At 41.3% G+C, this 19596-nt stretch overlaps 1 protein-coding gene across 4 annotated transcripts in view; it reads left to right on the plus strand.

The window, feature by feature from the left end:
• CREM (cAMP responsive element modulator) overlaps nucleotides 1-15719 on the plus strand; it is a 40259-nt gene extending 24540 nt beyond the window's left edge. For 2 of the 4 annotated variants that reach the window (XM_084859219.1, XM_084859217.1), the window contains exons 7-8: nucleotides 10323-10479; nucleotides 13863-15719. In XM_084859219.1, the coding sequence (XP_084715345.1) occupies nucleotides 10323-10479; nucleotides 13863-14007 (302 nt within the window). In that variant the 3' untranslated portion in view covers nucleotides 14008-15719. The remainder of the gene's footprint in view (nucleotides 1-10322; nucleotides 10480-13862) is intronic. The other 2 variants (XM_084859220.1, XM_084859218.1) reach the window with 1 other exon arrangement.
• The last annotated feature ends 3877 nt before the right edge of the window (nucleotides 15720-19596 follow it).

The raw sequence follows: 19596 nt of genomic DNA on the forward strand, positions 1-19596 counted from the left end.
CAACAACAAATGTACTTCTAGAATTATTTTGCATACTGTCTCCATCAGGGACAGAGACATTTTAATAACTCTGTGCTTGGAACTTGTAGTCCAGTCTGTAGAATATTTTTATTTCATTTAGTCTGCAAACCTGTGCCGATTTATGTGGGAGTAAGCCCCATTGAATTCAGTGGAACTTTCTTCTGAGTAGATTTGTGTAGGATTATACTGGAGGTTACCAGTTTCCGGAAGAAGTGGTTTAACTGGAGCCAACTCAGTGCAAAGCAACTGCAGTTATCAAAAGGACTAAAAGGTAAAGGTGTCCCCAACCAGTCGTGTCCGACTCTAGGGTGTGGTGCTCATCTCCAATTCTAAGCCGAAGAGCCAGCGCTGTCCGAAGATGCTTCCGTGGTCATGTGGCTGGCATGACTGAACACCGAGGTGCATGGAACGCTGTTACCTTTCCTGCCGAAGCGGTACCTGTTTATCTACTTGCAATTTCTTGCTTTCGAACTGCTAGGTTGGCAGGAACTGGGACTGAAGACGGGAGCTCACTCCGTCACGCGGCACTCGGGTCTCGAACTGCTGTCCTGCTGACCTTCCGGTCTGCAGTTCATCGTCTTAACCACTAAGCCACCGCAGCTAGCAACTTATTTTATCCAAGGAGTCTGAATTATCTAAGCTGAATAAGCAGAAAGAAGGGAGGCTGAGACAGAGGATATGACTGGTCTCTGAAGATACATCTGGGAGGAAATTTACACGACAAAGCAGGGACATCTCCCACAATAAATTCAGCACTAGAGTACTTCCCTTTTGTACCCTTTGTGTTGGCCTCTACACTTAAAAGTAAACTAAGCTACTTTGGTTGCTTCCTGCTTTGGCCACATGCTGAGGTAATTTGACATGATGGTAAATATGTGGCTGCTGCACTCCATAACGTTATCGGCAACGTCCACTCCATAACATCTTGTAGACCTTACCCGGTGTTGTGACTTCACAACATTCTGTTTCCTCACCTACGCTTGATATAATTGGCTGAGACAGGACATTGTGGTATAATATGACTTCATTAAATGAGGGAAGGGGCAGCTAGACACATGGCTGCCATTTTTGGTGGCCATGTTTACTATCATGTCCAGTTTGGCCTTGAAAAGAAAAATAGTGGCTGTCCCATATTCTCTTGAGCATGAACAACACGCTTTTGAATCAGGCAGTCTTTCCAATTTCTGCCTAGGGTGTAGTTTGTGTAGAAGTAGTTTGTCTACCTGGCTAGGTGATGTTCAACCTGTTTTGGAGGGGGTTGCACTCCCCCTAATGGATCAGGTTCCTAGTTTGGGGGTGCTGTTGGCCCCAGAACTGTCACTTGAGGCACAGGTGAACTAGTGGCATGGAGCACTTTTGATCAGCTTAGGCTGATATACCAACTACACCCTTATCTGGACAGAGATGAGCTTTGATGAGCTTCCACTGGGCTTTAAAAACCTGGCTGTTCAGGCGGGCATTTGGGGTGGGTTAGGGGTGTTTTTTTTTTTAGTTTTGTTGTTTTGTTACGTTGTTTTGTTCAGTTGATTATGTAAATAAGTTGTATTTCGTGTTGTTATTAGTATTGTACGCTGCCTAGAGTGGCCGGATAGCTGGCCAGATGGGCGGCTAAGAAATCTAATAAAGAAAATAAGAGAGAGCCTAGCTACAGTTATTTATACTCTGATAACCTCTCTTTTGGGTTACTGCAATGCGTTACATGTGAGGCTGCCTTTGAAAATGGTCCGGAAACTTCAACTAGTGCAAAATAGGGCAGCAAGCTTGTTAACAGGGACTGGCCAATGAGATCACATTATGCCGGTACTTTTCCAGCTGCACTGGCTGCCAGTCCATTTCCGGGCCCAATTCAAAGTGCTGGTATTAACATTCAAAGCCCTAAACGGCTTGGGGCCAGGTTATCTGAAGGATCGCCTCCTCTCATATGTGCCTGCCCAGACCCTAAGACCATCCTCAGGAGCCTTTCTCCGGGAGCTCCTGCCAAGGGAAGTGAGGCAGCTACCAGGAAGAGGGCCTTTTCTGCTGTGCACTCCAGCTGTAGAATGAGCTCCCTAGAGAGGCTCACATGGCACCTACATTGTACTCCTTCTGGTACCAGGTGAAGACCTTCTTTATACTCCCAGTATTTTAGGGCGCAATCCTATCTAGATAGACTGCTGCCTCTGAACTCAGAGGCGACTGCCTATCCAGTACAGGGCAGGAGAAGCATGGAGGGGATTGTTCCTTCTGCGCTTCTCCTGCCCTGCATTTTTGGCTAGACAGCCGATTGCGGCTGTCTAGCTGCGGGAGGGCCAAGCGGAGGAGGAGGCTGCTGTATGACACATTGGATGTGTTGTACAGGCATTTCTGCCCTCCCCACCCCAGAACGCCCCCAGACATGCCCCTTTTCAGCCGCTGCATGCTCCTCTTGCAAGCGCAGAGGACGGGGTTGTTCTGCGCTGACTCTGAGACAGCACAGAAATGAGGGGAGGTCAGTTCTCCGGGAACTGACCTCAGAGCATGGGCTCTGAGGTCGGTTCCTGGAAAACCAGATATGCTATGGCCATCTAGGTGCTGTCTCGCGGCCATAGGATTGCTTGCTCTGTTTTTTAGCTTCCTAATCTTTTAGCTCTGGTGTTTTAAATCTGTATTTTAAATCTCTGCATTGCTGCTAGGTTTTATTCTGGTTGTACTATATTGCGGTTTTAAGCTTTAATATTTTCTGGTGTTTTATGCTGGACTCTGTGGTTTTAATTTTTGTGAACCACCCAGAGAGCTTCAGCTATTGGGTGGTATAGACACGAAATAAATACATACATACATACACGACTTAGGAGCTGTTTGCAAACAGTTTGGGGAAACGGAGATAAACTACTCTTAAATCTTCAGTACTTTAAAACTGATATTATTGTTATTGTTATTATTGTTGTTGTTATTATTATCGTTATCATTATTCTCTTCCTTTTTTCCTCTTGTAAGGAACCCAAGTTGGCTTACATAGTCCTCGTCCTCTCAATTTTATTCTCACAACAAACTTGTGAGGTAGGTTAGGCTGAGAGCCATTGACTGGCCCAAAGTCACCCAGTGAGCTTCATGGCTGAGTGTGAACTAGAACCCAGATCTCCTGAGTCCCAGTAACAGTCTAAGCACTACACCACAATGGAATTGCTACTGGTCATGTGTGAAACACCCAACAATAACAGCACATCCACCAGTAGTTCTGGCATTAAATCTGCAATTAAGTGCCAGTGTGAATGCACTGGAGGTTTTATGGAACTGTAGTTACAAAAAGTGTATTTGAGTGGTTGATTAGGGTTATGTAGGAGGTGTGTGTGTGTGTGTGTGTGTATAGGGAGAGAGTTTTATAACCCCTAACATTCTGGAACGGTCTCCCTATACTGATTTTTTGGAGCAAAGAATCCTGAGAGATCCATAATGAAGCTACATAGTTTTAAATACTGAATTTGTTACAGTTGTGTACCCCTACAAGTGCATGCAAGCTGGAAGGTCTGTGCATAAGGAGGGGGAGAGAATTGTGACATGTCTATGGGGTTGTGAAGTAAACAGATGTGTGTGAGATAAGAAGTATCCCATCCCACCAACAAAATATTTGTGAGAGGTGAGGAAGGGTTTGTATAATAAAAAAAATGGGGGTAGTGGTAAGCAATCAATGCCTACCAGTCATAGTAGCGCTATATAGCAGCATACCTCTGGGGAACATCCAGGAGACAGCTGTTTCCCTCATATCATGCTTGTGGGCTTCCTATAGGCATCAGGTTGGCCACTGTGAGGAAGAGGATGCTGTCATTTGGTCTGACTCTTATTTTCTTTAAATAGTATAATATGGCACAGAAATAAAAAGGATACAAAACTGTTCGACCCTTGCTCGTCAGCCCTGAATGCCTATTAATGTTGGTTTGCATTATTGTCTAAAGTACACATTTTCAGACCATTTATTTTGAAAAGCATTGGCACTGAAATAGCCTCTCCCCTCTGCTACAAATGCGTCTGTGGAGCTTGATTTATAGCTGACTCCGTGTGTGTGTGTGTGTGTGTGTGTGTGTATTGGACGGAGAGCAAAGCTAGGATATATAAAAAGCTGAAACGATTGTTTGTTAGCAAAGGTTTTTCCTGGGTTCCTGTTTCAACAAGCTGTTCCAGTGAGAAAGCACATTAATGACGGGGTAGGCTAGTGAGGTCATTATGATGTCAGTGCTGAAGCTTGTAATCCTGCACATGCTTGCTTGTTTGGAACATTTCATATTCAGCTGGTGGCAGAGGAGAAGTCTTTGAGCAGACGCTGGTCATGGCTGTAACAAGAGATGAAACCGGTAGGCAATTTTCTAAGCTTCTTTGCAAAAGAGGAAATTTAGGCTGTAGTCCTGTTTACAGCTAGGCTGCTTAAATCCCATTTACTTCTGTGGGATTTAAGCAGCCTAATTGCAAGCAAAATCACAACTTCATTGTTTTTCTAGAACATCCAGCAACAACGTTGCTGGTTGTTTAGCACTTAGTTGCCAAGCATTTTTTAATATTTATACTATATTGCAAACTGTTTTAATATTTCCTTAGCTGATGCAGCATTTTATGATGAACTGATTATATATTCTTAAAAGTTACATATTTGTGCTTTCCATCGCTAACTTGAACACTGAAGTATTCCTTTTCTTTAGCAATGAAAACAAGCAGCCTGTCTCCTTTGCTTTTTTAAAATTGTTTGGAAGTGCATGAAAGAGTGCTTTTTCTGCTTCTAGCAGCTGAAGTATAGTTCCAGGGTGTGCTTTCTGTTTGGCTGTGTATCAGTCCTGTAGCATTCATTTCGGACAGCTATAAAGAGCAGAAACAAAACCGAGGGACCTGTGAATGTTCTAATAATCCTTTGATTTATGATTTATTATTTTATGCCTCCTATACTTAAAAATGGTCTGTTCCACAGCTAATCGAGTTCAAAAGGCTGACGTCATTAGATTTCCTGGAACTGTGTTTCAGTAGCGAAGCTGGAAAACTTAAACTCCACAAACAGCATACACATTGACGTCAGCTGCAAGTCATGCTGTGATTTAGTCAGTTCCTTTCTGCTTCATCTAGTACTAGCACTTTTTACAGTGTTCAGCAGCCTGCTCTCTGTCTCTCGAACTAAATAAATCTGGTTTGTGTGTTTTGTTTATTGTGCATCCAGCAATATCTTTTCTTAGCCATATTTAAAGATCTGAAGCTCATGTGAGCAAAGAACTAGGAGCTGTGCAACAGACTTGAGTAAAGTTTATATTCCTTCTGGTAAGGCACATGTTTTAGAAGGTGGGGGAGGGTGGTTAGGGGGCAAAGCTCTTCTTCCTATTATGTAGTAGGTCTGGTTCTGCTCTCCGGTACTCAGCAGATTTTATTAAATCAGCAGTCTGATACCCTGGCTGATACTCCTGTCATTGTATAAAATATGATTTAGGTAGAACATGAAGCCTGAATTCATTAGCCCCCCCCCCCCCCCCCAAGTCAGTTTCTACAGGAAAACCAAAACCAAAACATAAATGTTGTAGATAGCCATGTTGGCTCATTATGGGAAAAAAAATCTAAAAGCCATAGTAGGGTAATACTTCTATTAGAGTCAATTAAAATGTCACAACATAGTGAGTTTTCAAGTTCTTCCGAATTCGTCTTAAAGGCTGGATGTTAAGCAAAACAATAGAAAAGGGCTGGCAGGGGTAGGGGGAGAGAGTTGGAAAAGCATGATGGGAAAGCCTAAAGGTCTCCAGACCATAACAAACTTGAGATGGAGTACAGGAGGTATTATACAGGTTTAATTAGATCAGACCATGCTAAGTGAAAAATAGGTTTCATGTTGCAGTAAGGGCTATTGGAACGACAATGGCTGTTCCTCCACTTGTTTGTGCTAACTGAATCTCAGCTAAGGTTGTGCAATGTAAACATTTCAGGAACTCCATCTGTTTACTTTATTTCACCTTTTGCCTTTTTGTTTGCTGCTAGAAAGCAGTTTTTAATCATACAATAATGTGAAGCATTATTGGTCAATATTTTATTTTTTAATGTTGAACTGTATGGAAGCTTTGTACTATGTTGTAGGGGTAGAGGAAGAATAGCACTCTCTAAACTTTAACTTTACCTGTGTAAAGCTACCAGACTGCAGTCTCATTGTGCTTTTAGTTCCTCTGAAGAGGATGGAAATCCACGAGACATCATGAGTTCTGCATGGACCTGGTTTTCCCCCACCGTCCTTTTCATTTGAAAGAATGGTTTGCTGTTACTTTGTGTGCTACCGTAGCATACACTACACTGGTGATGTGCAGGAGCATCAAGAGCAAGTGAAATTTAATGTTTAGAAATTTAACTGGAAGTGAATAACAAGTTGAATGCCACCCTGTCTTGACCCCTTCTCTTTAATTATAACAACAATAATTCTCATAGTTATTGCTAATATTGATGATATTGGTAAATCTATCTAATCTAATGGCATCTGGGCATACTTTATAAAGAATAATAAGAGGCAATGTTTTATTTGGAAACGATTCAGCAGTAGCAACCATGTCCAGAGATTGCAGGGTTTATCTAGCTGCTCTTGGGGATTGTATGGTTCAAGGAAGAAAGAAAACATTCATTTTGATATTTTCTTGCATTTAGATATTAACTATGGTCAGCAGCAGCGAGGTTCAGCCCAAGCAGTTCTACCAAGCTGGCAACCCATCACACTTTTTGTAATCTGGACATGATAGATGGAGAGGTCATCCATTTATCTGGATAGACAAACCATTGTAGGCCCAAGTGGGACCCTGCAACCAGAGCTTTCTTCCAGTTGAAGAATGAATGCCTTATATCGAATCCATAAAAATTCCAGAATTCTCTGGAGTTAATGACTGCTAGTACGTCCTAGAATAGGCCTGCAGAACATGTGACCCAGCAAGGTGAAGGCAGCCTATTAGCTATATATAGTGGAGGTCTCCAACCCTTTTGGGCCAGTGGGCACATTAGAAATTTTGAGAAACTGTGGGCTGTGAGAAAATGTTGCCATGCAGGACATGCTGATTCATAAAATGCCTGCTGTGATAGGTGCAGCCAGTCACCAATCACCCATTTCACAGATGGCAAACTGGTGAGGCTAAAGGACAAGCAACTTGCTTAAGTAACTGAATAAAAAGAAGATAATCCCCAAAGCAATTTCATTACCCAAACTAATTCCTGTTCAAACTCTCAGTCCACTCATTTACCCTCTCAACCAACTCTCAGCTTCCTCCCCATTTCTTTCTTTCTCTCTCTCTCCCCCAAGATCATCATCCAAATACACATGCACACTCTTTCTTTCTCTGGATCTTTACCCTCGCCAAAACTTTCTCCCACCGCTCCCTTTCTCATACACACACCTCTCATACACATAAACATGCAGCCCATTAATCCATCATACATGTCCTTCCCCAACACCATCCTTGTCTCAGCCCCAGTCGCTGTCCACTGCCCTCCCCAACTTACCAGATAGTGGTGGTGACAGGGTCCCTTTTCCTTTCCTTTTTAAAGCATTTTTGTAGGCAACTGAGAATGATTCAAGGCTTGAGCTGCCCACCATCTTCATTGACTAGGAATGTGGTGTGCCCAGAGGCATTATGGGAAAATAAAGATGGTGGGTGGCTAGAGGCCTGTGCTTTGCAACATGTCCCTCTTCCCCCAGATGGTGGCAATAGCAATAATGAGATTTTAATTCTTAAAAATGTTTTTATTGCTCCAGCAATTCATGAAATGAGAATTGGCAGATGTACAAGCTGGGTTTAGAAAAGGCAGAGGAACTAGAGACCAAATTGCCAGTATCCGCTGGATAATGGAGAAAGCCAGGGAGTTTCAGAAAAACATCTATTTCTGTTTTATTGACTATTCTAAAGCCTTTGACTGTGTGGATCATCACAAATTGTGGCAAGTTCTTGGTGGTATGGGGATACCAAGTCATCTTGTCTGCCTCCTGAGGAATCTGTATAACGACCAAGTAGCAACGGTAAGAACAGACCACGGAACAACGGACTGGTTTAAGATTGGGAAAGGAGTACGGCAGGGTTGTATACTCTCACCCTACCTATTCAACCTGTACGCAGAACACATCATGCGACGTGCTGGGCTTGATGAAGCCAAGGCTGGAGTTAAAATCGCTGGAAGAAACATTAATAATCTCCGATATGCAGATGATATCACTTTAATGGCTGAAAGCGAGGAGGAGCTGAGGAACCTCATGATGAACGTGAAAGAAGAAAGTGCAAAAGCTGGGTTGCAGTTAAACCTCAAAAACACCAAGATTATGGCAACCAGCTTGATTGATAACTGGCAAATGGAGAAAACGTGGAGGCAGTGACAGACTTTGTATTTCTAGACGCAAAGATTACTGCAGATGCTGACTACAGCCAGGAAATCAGAAGACGTTTACACCCTGGAGAAGATGCTGATGTTAGGGAAAGTGGAAGGCAAAAGGAAGAGGGGCCGACCAAGGGCAAGATGGATGGATGATATTCTGGAGGTGACGGACTCGACCTTGGGGGAGCTGGGGCTGGCGATGGCCGACAGGAAGCTCTGGCGTGGGCTGGTCCATGAAGTCACGAAGAGTCGGAAGCAACTGACCGAATAAACAACAACAACATTAGTTTTAAAAACAGTAGGGGCATTGGGGAATTGTGGATCCCAAAGAAAGAGTCTGAGAGTGCCACAATGGGGAAGGTAGCACGGTGACCCAGTAGGGGCTTGAGAAACCTGTTTTTGGTGCCTGTCTAGGACTAGAAGAATGGAGAGTTGCTTAGCACTTGTTAGGCCACCATTGTCAGCAGGCTGTATTCAGTTTGGTACATTGTGGAGGCCATTCCTGCAAGGTTGCCACTTAGCCTTTTCTTGGGTAATATGGATAGGTTCCTGTGCAATTTCTCTTGCTATTGTTGCTATTGCTTATCATTTGAATTGCATCAACAGTCTACTAAGTACTATACAGAACATATATCTGTTCTGGTAAAGTCTCAACACTTTATCATGTGGAGAAATATTACTTGTGCTAAATGAAGTTTCTAGTAGGTGAGCACTAGAGGTGCATTTAGAAAGGCTTCTTTATCACTGTTAAAATCCAGTGTCCGATGTTTCAAGAACTGCATCCAGCTGTGATGCTGTGGCAAAGACCTTTACCAGAACAGGAAAAGCTTCTGTAGCATCAGTTCCCAATTTAAATGCCAGGCCAAGGGGTCATTTCCTACTGTCTCCTCATGGTTTACAGGAAGTATGGGTTGGAAACAATGGCATAATCTGGGGACCTCAAGCTGCCTGACTCTCAAACCCAGGGTTCTCTTATAGAGGGGCATGCAGACAAAGCATACATACAGAAAGTAAAAGTTGGGCTTTAATCAAAACAATTAATTGTGAAGGAGAACAATACAGGGAAGGGCCATAGCTCAGTGGTAGAGCACATGTTTTGCATGGAGAAGATCCCAGGTTCAATCCCCGGCATCTCATGTATAGGTCTTTTTCCCTATCGCTATTCCTGCAAGTAAATTTCTGTTCTTTGAAGCCTAAAATGAAAGTGATGCGTTAACAAATGGCACCATCATTTGTGCTGAGGCTTGTTTTTGCTAAACAGAATGAAGTCCACAGAAGCATAGATAGGGCATTTCAACTCTTAACAGTATTTGGAAGCAGTCAACAAAGGTTTCTACTAAGATATTAGTAGAGCTAGATTGTTTAGTTGACTAGTTGATTAGATTAACCATATAAAACCCTTCTTGAACCATTAAAACAGTATTCCTAATTAATCAGGCAGCATATTGTAAATTATTATTCCTAAAACTACTTACAAAACCTTTAGGTGGTAGGTGCCATCTTAGAACAGACGTTCCTTCTTTCCTGAGAGAAGGAAGAATATGTCTTCAAAGGTGTGTTCTGCTAAAATCAGAGAGAACGCTGTTTTGATCATGAGCTATTATGTACAGATGTATGCAGTTTTCACTGCTTAACTGAAATGTGTAGGTTTTGTAGCTTTACCTCATTGCCTCCTTCCATAGTTTAGGTCAGATCTTTTGTACTTTAAAAGAAGGTTCCCAGTGGATATGCTTCTAGTTAGGGTTTGCATTACAATAAATGACTGTGGGATTTCATGCTGGGTTGAAAGAACACACTTGGTAAGATAAACGTTCTCATCTGAATCACATGTTGCAGAGTGGAATTATTCTGTTCCTGGCATCTGGAAATAGCATGTTGAAAGCATGGAACTGGAACATAAATTGGTCAGTTTAAGGTTTGATTATAAACGATGTCACTTTCTTTTGTATTAAAACTATCCCTGCTTTTTTCTTTTAAAATTACAGCTGCTACGGGTGACATGCCAACTTACCAGATCCGAACTCCAACCACAGCCTTACCTCAAGGGGTAGTCATGGCAGCATCCCCAGGAACATTGCATAGCCCACAGCAGCTCGCAGAAGAAGCAACACGTAAAAGAGAGCTAAGGCTTATGAAAAATAGGTACCATTATTTTAAGAAAAAGTAACGATTAGAATGCTTCCAAAAGCAAATGCCATGAAAGATTGGCAGGGTGGCAGTGGGGACTTAAGTATTGTTACTGAAAAGACTCTTCCAAAGGTAAATGGTTAAATGGGTTCTCACATATAAGACCGTGCATCTTTTCATGTAATTGCTGAGGAAGAGAGCAATGCCTCCTCTCTGCACTAATGATGACCAGTGGCTAATTATCACTTCAGCCATGTGTTGAGAGCACTGTTGGCTAGTGTACAGTTGCATTCCTGACTCTTTAGCCTTTAGAACAATGATTGTCAGAAGGCCCAAAAGCCCAACCATCACCATTTAGAGTGGTATCTGATTTGAAACTGTAGCAGCTTCTGCTGCATGAAAGTGATGCCAATTAGGAAAAATGGCTAACCTAGTCCATATAGGTTTACCAGTACTTAGTGATAAGATCCAAATTCAAGTTCACCATCCTGATAAAAGTATAAAATAAGTGCCTCAATTGCCAGGCAGATGGAGAGATGGCACTACTTATCATGAAATGCTTTGACTTAGATTCCTGCATTGAGCAGGAGGTTGGACTTGATGGTCTTATAGGCCCCTTCCAATCCTACTATTGTATGATTCTATTAAATAACTTGGAAAATAACAGCAAGGTTAGGCTACCTTTTTTCCCCCCCTGTGTGGAGTTTAGGTGGCTTTGGGCAATAGGTATTCTTGAGTGTTCCATAGAGCTTTCTCCCTAGAAACTTCTGTTGTGATAGGAATGCAGCGATCACTCACACTGAAACATCTGTAGGTAAAAGAGTATTACGTTTTATATAAATCTGCATAAAATAGAACTATACAAAATGCACATAAAATTATATTTGCTAAATTTCTTTTATTGCCACTGTTTAGATAGGAATTCTGTCTTGATGCCGGCAATTGCAATGAAGTATCTGAAGTAATTACAATGAAGTAAAAGAAGGGTGAATTTTGTACTACTTTTAGGGCTGCTCTGTTAATTTTCCGACAGCTGATTTCATAAATTTGCTGTGGAATATCACTTTTTGTGGTAGATATATTTGTTGGAATTTGTGTGTTATTTGTAGGCTTCATTTTTTGCTTTGCTTGGTGGATGTTCTTTGTTGTGCAGATTAATCTTTTGCTTGTTTTTACTTCCTGTGTGCTTTCTTTTTGGTGCTGATGCATTTCCATCACCAATATTAATCAATATTGTTAGCATGTGCTTTGCAGGGAAAAGTTGTATCCCTTGTAACTAACCTTGCTGTTGCTCACTGCATTCATGGTATTGCTTTTTCTCATGCCATTTGTTTTAAATTGCACATCCAGAAAAAAGTCATGTCTTAGAAGTTCAGATATTCTTTCTCTAGTTCTTCTCTCTTCAGGTTCAGTTTAGTGTCCATTGTCAATAACACACAACACGTGTTGGTTTTTTTTTTTAACATGTTAGCTCTTCCTATAGTTCTCATTGCCACACCTAAAAAAGGATACTGTAGAGCTGGAAAAACTGCAGAAAAGGGTAACTGAAATGATCAAGGGGCTGGAGCATCTCCCCTATGAGGGAAGGTTACAATAGCTGGGCTTCTTTAGCTTGGAAAAAAGGAGGGTAAGGGGAGACATGATGGAGGTGTACAAAATTATGCATGGTGTGGAGAATGTGGACATGGAGACTTTTTCTCCCTCTCGCATAATACTAGAACCCAAGGTCATCCCATGAAGCTGATTGGTGGGAGATTCAGGACAGATTAAAGGAAGTCCTTCTTCACATAGCACATAGTTAAATTATGGAATTCGCTACCACAAGATGTAGTGATGGACACCAACTTGGATGGCTTTAAAAGGTGCTTAGACAGATTCCTGGAGAAGTCTATCAATGGCTACTAGCCTTGAAGGCTATTTGCTACCTCCAGCACCAGAGACAGTATGTCTATGTACACCAGTTGCTGGGGAGTCTAGGTGGGAGGGTGCTGTTGCACTCATGTCCTGCTTGTGGTTTCCTGGTCGACAGCTAATTGGCCACTGTGTAAACAGAATGCTGGATTAGATGGACCCTTGGTCTGATCCAGCATCACACTTCTTAGGACGTCTATAGAGTGGTAATCCCATAGGACTGCACTCTGAGTATGGTTTCCATAGTTTAGCTGTAGCTGGTGTATTGAAATGACTAGGGGGTTGAGTTATAGCTGAGAAAACTCCAGTTGAAGTCTCACCTCACGCATGAATTGACTAGGAAACCAGATAAGCCACACACTCTCCTCCTCATTATTCCATATAATGAACATAAGAAGAGCCCTGCTGGATCAGACCAAGGGTCCAACTAGTCCAGCATTCTGTTCACACAGTGGCCAACCAGCTGTCAATCAGCAAACCACAAGCAGGATATGTGTGCAACAGCACCAGTGCAACTGGGGGCAGGGCTATTGCTGTCCTATGTTAGAGGGCTAAGGTACAGTTAGGGATGGCGGAGAACTCCGCCACGGACTCCAATGAGGCTGGATTCTATGGTGGAATGGAACACTTACCTCCGCCTCCCTGCGGAATCCTCTTCAGCCGGATCCTCCAGCTCCGGATTGCCAGCGATACGGCTGCCATGCTGTATCGCTGACTGAAGGGGACTGACTGCGGACGCAAATGGCGTCCAGGATGCCATTTGCGGCCGTAAAGGTCTTAGTTTGAGGTAAATGCAGCCATTTACGGGCAGCAGCAGGTGGAGAAGGCAATCATGTCAGTTCACCTCACTGGCTGCTTCTTCGTCTTTAATTATAATTTTAAAACTTCACATCCAAAGTATAAACAATTATTCAAGTATAAACAATAATCCATTTTAAAGATTTTGTAATCGAATTTGACTTCTCATTTTTATAAAAATCTGGGGGTTTGGGCAGAATTTCAAACTGGTATCTAGACTTCAATCTGAAGAGAGAACTTAGTATTTTATTCTTGCAGACAGTTGGTTTTATAACATTTTTCAGACATAGGCTATGATGCTTCAGCTACCTGTTTAGTCATGTAAATATCTGATGTTATGGGAACAGATGATGAGGGAAGTTTTCAATACTGTGCTGATATTTTAATGCACGTTTTTGAGGTACCTAGTGGTGCTTTGCTAACATCTGATAAAACTTGTCTGTGTTACAATAATTTTCTCACACATATGCTAAGCTGATGCTGTGTCTCTCATCATGCTTCATCTGTTCTTCTGCATTGTCTGTTGATCATTGTGAGCTGAATCTGTGTTGTTGTTGGTGTATTGGCTTACTGATTTGGCACTTGGTCAGTTCATTTCAGCGTTGCTGGTGTTGGAGGTTATCTTATTTCTCCAGGTTTTCATTGTGTTGTAGCTGCTTCTGTAGTCATTTGCCTTGTGTTGGTTCCAGGGAAGCTGCCCGTGAATGTCGCAGGAAGAAGAAGGAATATGTCAAATGTCTCGAAAATCGTGTGGCTGTGCTTGAAAATCAAAACAAGACTCTAATTGAGGAACTCAAGGCCCTCAAAGATCTTTATTGCCATAAAGCAGAGTAAATAGCACTTGGCCATGGACCTTTTTACTATGAACGTTAATCAAGGCATGAGATGAAGCAATTCTACAGATTGCCATGTGAGCGTTGAGGAAGGGACAAAGTGTGGCCCCTGCGATCCTGGTTTTTCTTAGGTGTTTTCTAAATGTTTGGGCGTTGTTCTAAAAGAGAGCATCACAGTCTCCATATTAAATTGACCTTTGTCACAGCATTTCTCTCCTGCTCCCACCCCCAGTCCAGTAGCATGCCAAAAAGTGTTTTGTTTGCCCTTTTTACTTCTGCTTTTTTCAGGGAAGCTGCAAAAGAATGTCGACGGCGGAAGAAAGAATATGTGAAATGCCTGGAGAGTCGTGTTGCGATGTTAGAAGTTCAAAACAAGAAACTTATAGAAGAGCTAGAAACCTTAAAAGACATTTGCTCTTCCAAGACAGACTAGTGTCAATATTGAAACTGTGAACTGGCTACAGCATGTACAGATGCTTCTGCAGGCAATGTCTAGTCAAGAATTATGACTTTTCCTTTGTATCATTTGTCTTCTACTCCAGCCTCTAACATTCCTGAAACACTTTGCTGCATTTTTGTAGATTCTTAGTTGAAACTTCAGGTGTCTTTTTTTTCTTAACCTGAAAGAGTCAAATGTTTAAGGCAGTGTGTGTTCCATGTTCTCAAAATGCAACATGTGTAAGAGCTGCTCTTCTGCCCACTATTCGAATTAATTACTTTAAATGTGTGATTTTGGTAGTATCCCACTTGCACCAGTATTTTAAAGTGATCAAAGATGACGCATCTAACACAATAAAACGAAAACCACCCGAAATATCTCAGGAAAGAGTTATATAAAAAGTATGTTGTCATTACATACGTGTATTAGAATACTAGTTTACAAATGAATTTATGGCATATTTTTATATACACCATTTTGTGAAAAAAGTATTGTATTGCTGTCACTGAGTGCCATGGTTGAAACTAGTTTTTAAATAGAACCATGTTGGTTAAACTTTGTAGTGTTTGGTGTTTGTTTGAACATCTGACCCAGCTAAAAAGTTTAAAAAATAATGGTGCATGTTTTGAAGTAATTTTAGAAGACATATCTAGTGTCTTCTAGGTTTCAGAAGCAGCCTCCAGAATTGTAATACAAAGATCTTAAATCAGCTCTCATAAGTTCCACTGTCTGTTCAATGATTTTTGTAAATAATATTTATTTTAAAAAGAAGTCTGCATCATACAGGTAATTCCCTTGTAGTCTTCTGCCAGTTTAAGCTACAAGATATTTCTCATAACTTCTACAAGCACTTGATAGTGAGCTCCACTTGGTGCTAGTTGCCTGTAGAAATGTTATTGAGTACTCTAGGGCTTGAGTGCTGGGGAGAGGGTTACTACTTTAAATGTGTTGGGGATGTAAATTACATTTGGGGAACTTGATTTATTTCTTTTCTATTACTCAGTACAAGGGGATAGCAGCTCTGTTTCTTTCTCCTCCCCCCCCCCTTCATTTTGACTATATCATTTGCCAGTTATGTGAAACTGCCCTCTTTCTTGCATTTCCTCATAGCCCATATTCTCTACTACAGACCGGATTCCTATGCCTGATGGGAACGGCATTGCAGCTGGGAAGGGAGGGATTGGGTTAAGCCTCCCCTCCCTGAACACTGCAGTCCCAATGAAAACTGTGGGCTCTGTTTTAAAAAAAAAAAACAGGTGTTGCAGCATGCTACACATTTAATGAACAGAAAGACACAATGATACAGAGCACATGCTGATGCTTCACGGTTGTCATAAACTAAAGCTGGAGAGGATTTCCTGTTGGGTGACTGTAGTAATGTTTCCTTTTGCTCTGACAGCATCCTTGGGCCTTGCTTAACACTTGCACTTAAACCGGCTATAGTAAAATTACAAAGGCTCTGCAAATGAATAATCTACCTCTCCTTGTTTGTAAAAACAATACTAGAACAGATAACAGGCCCATTCTTCTTAAATGATGAACTATGGATATGTGCTGTAATTAAATGCTTAAAGTCCATTCTTCCATTAAAAAAAATGACAGTACAGTAAACAATGAGTGCTATTTCTACAGGCTTATGTAGTAGATCAGCCTTCCCCCATCTGGTGCCCTCCAGATGTTGTAGACTTCAACTGCCATCAGTCACATCCAGCATGGCCAAAGGTCAGGAATATTGGGAGTTGCCCAAAACATCTGGCAGGCACCAAGTTGGGGAAGGCTGTATTAGATGATGGATCCGCTAGAAGAAATGCTTATAGAGCTATAGTTGGCTACTGTTTACTTTTCAATAGGTAGTGGAAAATATATGTTTGGATGACTTAAAAGACTTCATCTGGCAAAAAGATCACTTTTATTCTTTTAATGTATGTATGAAGTGCAATATATATGTCACAGTGAGGTAGGTCTCTGTTGTTTCTACTGTACAAATGATAAACTAAAGTTGAGAAATCGCAGATTGTCTAGGCATAACCCATGGGAATTTATAAGAAGGAATTGGAACTCACATCCATCTCCAGCACGTTATGTATCTTCAAAGCAGAAAAAACTTGATGTGTTCTCTGCATAGTGGATTTAGTTGGCCAATAGTTCATACATGTAATTGGTGTAGAGGTTCCTTAGAAGGAAAGTCTCATCATTTCAAGTTCACACTTCTAGCCAGACAAAATAACAGGCAAGGATATGATGATTAGGCTACAATAAAATAAAGCACATTGCTGTTAGAGAAGAACAAAATGCTTTCTTAGAAATAATATTTTAATTGCTTAGAAATAGGATTTTGAGTAAAGAACTGTTATATAGCTATGTATTTTTTTTTTTACAAAAGCTTGCATAATTGGTCAGTAGCTTTTATTAGCTTCATATATGATTGATAAAAATATTTATAGCTAAAAATAAAGGAATTTACCTTGTTCCACACAATTATTATATTTACCTGCACTTTTACAAACAGGTACTCCCAGATGTCAGAGTCCAGTTGCTCACCCAACAGTGCCTTCTTAAATTTTAGTAGAAGTATGAGCAAAGAGGAGTTCAATTAAACTGTTCTACATTTTTATAGAAATGTTTGTGCCCAGGTGCTGTATTTTTTTCTCCTGTAGCCTCCCACTGATCCTGTGAGGTAAGTTGTTACAATTGTGCTTTTCTTTTACAGAGAAGGGTCGCTTGTCCAAGGCCATTTGATCTCAGTCCAACATTCAGTCTGATTTCGTTAATGAAAGGGTGTAGGGGTCCTTAAGTCACCTTGTCTTTACTGTATAGGATGCTGCTTGATTGTGTTTCTGTAGCTGCCTACTGTCTGTCCCCATCAGCATTCAACTGTAGCAGGACTGCAGCTCCTGGTGTATCTAGGGCATTGAACTTGGGTGTCTTATATCCAGCCCCAACATGCTCTCACCATTGCTCATCATACGTCTTGTGTCACAGATGACTAACACAGCTGCTGGCATCAGGAAAAATGAATCATGCAGATTAATGTGGTGGAGTTGGGCGGGGGGGGCTATATCATGTGAACTGCATTTTGAAGTCTCTTTAGAATCAAACGGCAACAACAAGGGAAAGGAAATTCTCTTACCTGCTGAGGTTTTTCCTGCCCTTTTAATGACTCTGGTAATGGAGTTTGATGTGGTTTAACCAACACAATGATGGTTAAGATACTGATGTCATTCCTACATGTTGTTTTTCAGTCAAGTTATTGTTCTGCTTCACTGTTTGTTTCAGTTAGAGAGGGCTTGTAATTTTCCTGTGATCAAACATCTGAAGCTTTGCAGTGGCACTTTTTGAGGCCTGTCTTCTTTAATATGGTCAGCCTCATACCAGATCAAAAAGCTTCATCAGATGTATTCATGACACTTGTTAACAAGGGTGAAAATGTACAAAGTAGGAGGGGATTTGAGAAGTGAACATGTTATAATTAGGTGCTTCCTCAAAGTGCCCCAAGTGATTTTTATCCTAATAACTTTTATGTACCTCAGAGTAGCCATACTATAATGGAATGACAAAATATGATGGGATCTTCAAAATATAGTTGAGGCTTAAGGCTGGTGAACATAGTTATGCTGGGGAATTCTATATGGCTAGGATCCTAAAAAGATTCCACTAAAATAAACAAAGTTTAGCTGGGTTCACATATCAATTAGCATTTTAGTCTTTGCTGCTTAGTGTTGCATGCATAAAAGCACAATAAAAGCCCTGTTGGGTTAGACAAACATCCATCAAGTCAAGGACCCTGTTTTGCAGAGTCACCAACGAGATGCTTCTGGGAAGCCCAGAAACAGGGCATGAAGACAAGAGAACTCTCCGGTTATATGTTCTCAGCAGCTGGTATTCACTGTCTCTGAATTTCTCTAATCAGTCTATCAACAGTCTTCTATGAATGTGTTTAATCCCCCTTTAAAGCCATCTAAACTATGGCTACCATCACAACTTGTGGCAGAGAATCCCCTAAGTTAATTATGCACTGTGTGATTAAGTACTTCCTTTTGTCCTAAATATAAAGCCCATCAAATGTCTTGGGAAGCCCTGAGCTCTTGTGTTAGGAGAGAGGGAGAAAAAATATTTCTCCATTCACTTTCTCCATACTACACATACTTTTTAAAACCCTCTCATGTCCCTTTTTGAAACCTTTTTCTAAACTATAAAGCCTTAAATGCTTAGCCTTTCCTTATAGGGAAGTTACTCCAGTTACTTGATCATTTTGGTTGCTGTTAGAAAAGAGAGGATTAGGATACCAAAAGAAATAGGCTTTTTTTTCCTATGAATATAGGGGACCACCTCATAGAAATTCTAGCCTATTCTGATTTCCCGTTGCTCCAGGGTCCCAGGAAGGAAGTGCTGTGACCTTCTTCACTAATGTCTTATTCTTTCAGTTTGCAATCACCTCTTGAAATGGAGTCTGTGGACCTCATGGCCACAACATCTGGCCTAACATTTGTACTTTTTTGTTCCCCTCTTCCCCTGCTTTTTTACCTGTCTAGCCTGATGAAGAGTTCTGGAGAACACAAAACTGTTTTGTGACCTTTTGGTTGGCTTTAATAAAGGTATTGCCCAATTCTGGATTTTGGATATCTTCCACAAGGACCAATGTGGCTATCTTTGTGTGTGGGGGGGTGGGGTTTATATCAACATTCCCACAATTTCAGCCCTTGGGATCAATTCATCTGGTCATGGGATGGCGTGCCAGAGAACTTAGAGTTTTGTTTTGAATGCACGTGCACTCATGGTATCTTGCTTCACACATTATTAGCTTTTTGGAGCACTATTCCTGTGTGAAAGATCCGTTTGCATGTTAAATAATTGCCTGCAATTTTTTCTGCACTAAAGCAGAGATGAGCAACTTCTTTGGCACTGAGGATCACAATGGAAGTGTTTTGCCATGACCTAATTAAGGTTTTCTCTACAACTATGAGGGATTAGAACTCCTCTCTCCCTGTTCCCAATCGGGCATCCTGGTGAAGTATCTCATTTGGCCTCTGTGTAGTAAATGTTTCTTGTAACTTTATTTCAACATTATGGGTGCTTCCAAACAGAGGGCTCTTAGCGCTACCAGTCAAAAGGCTTATGTTTTTTCCTCAACCAATTTTTTTCTGGTAAGAA

The sequence above is a fragment of the Heloderma suspectum genome, chromosome 5, assembly GCF_057233095.1.
Source record: "Heloderma suspectum isolate Gila_16-S chromosome 5, 16-S_ref, whole genome shotgun sequence".
NCBI lineage: Eukaryota > Metazoa > Chordata > Lepidosauria > Squamata > Helodermatidae > Heloderma > Heloderma suspectum.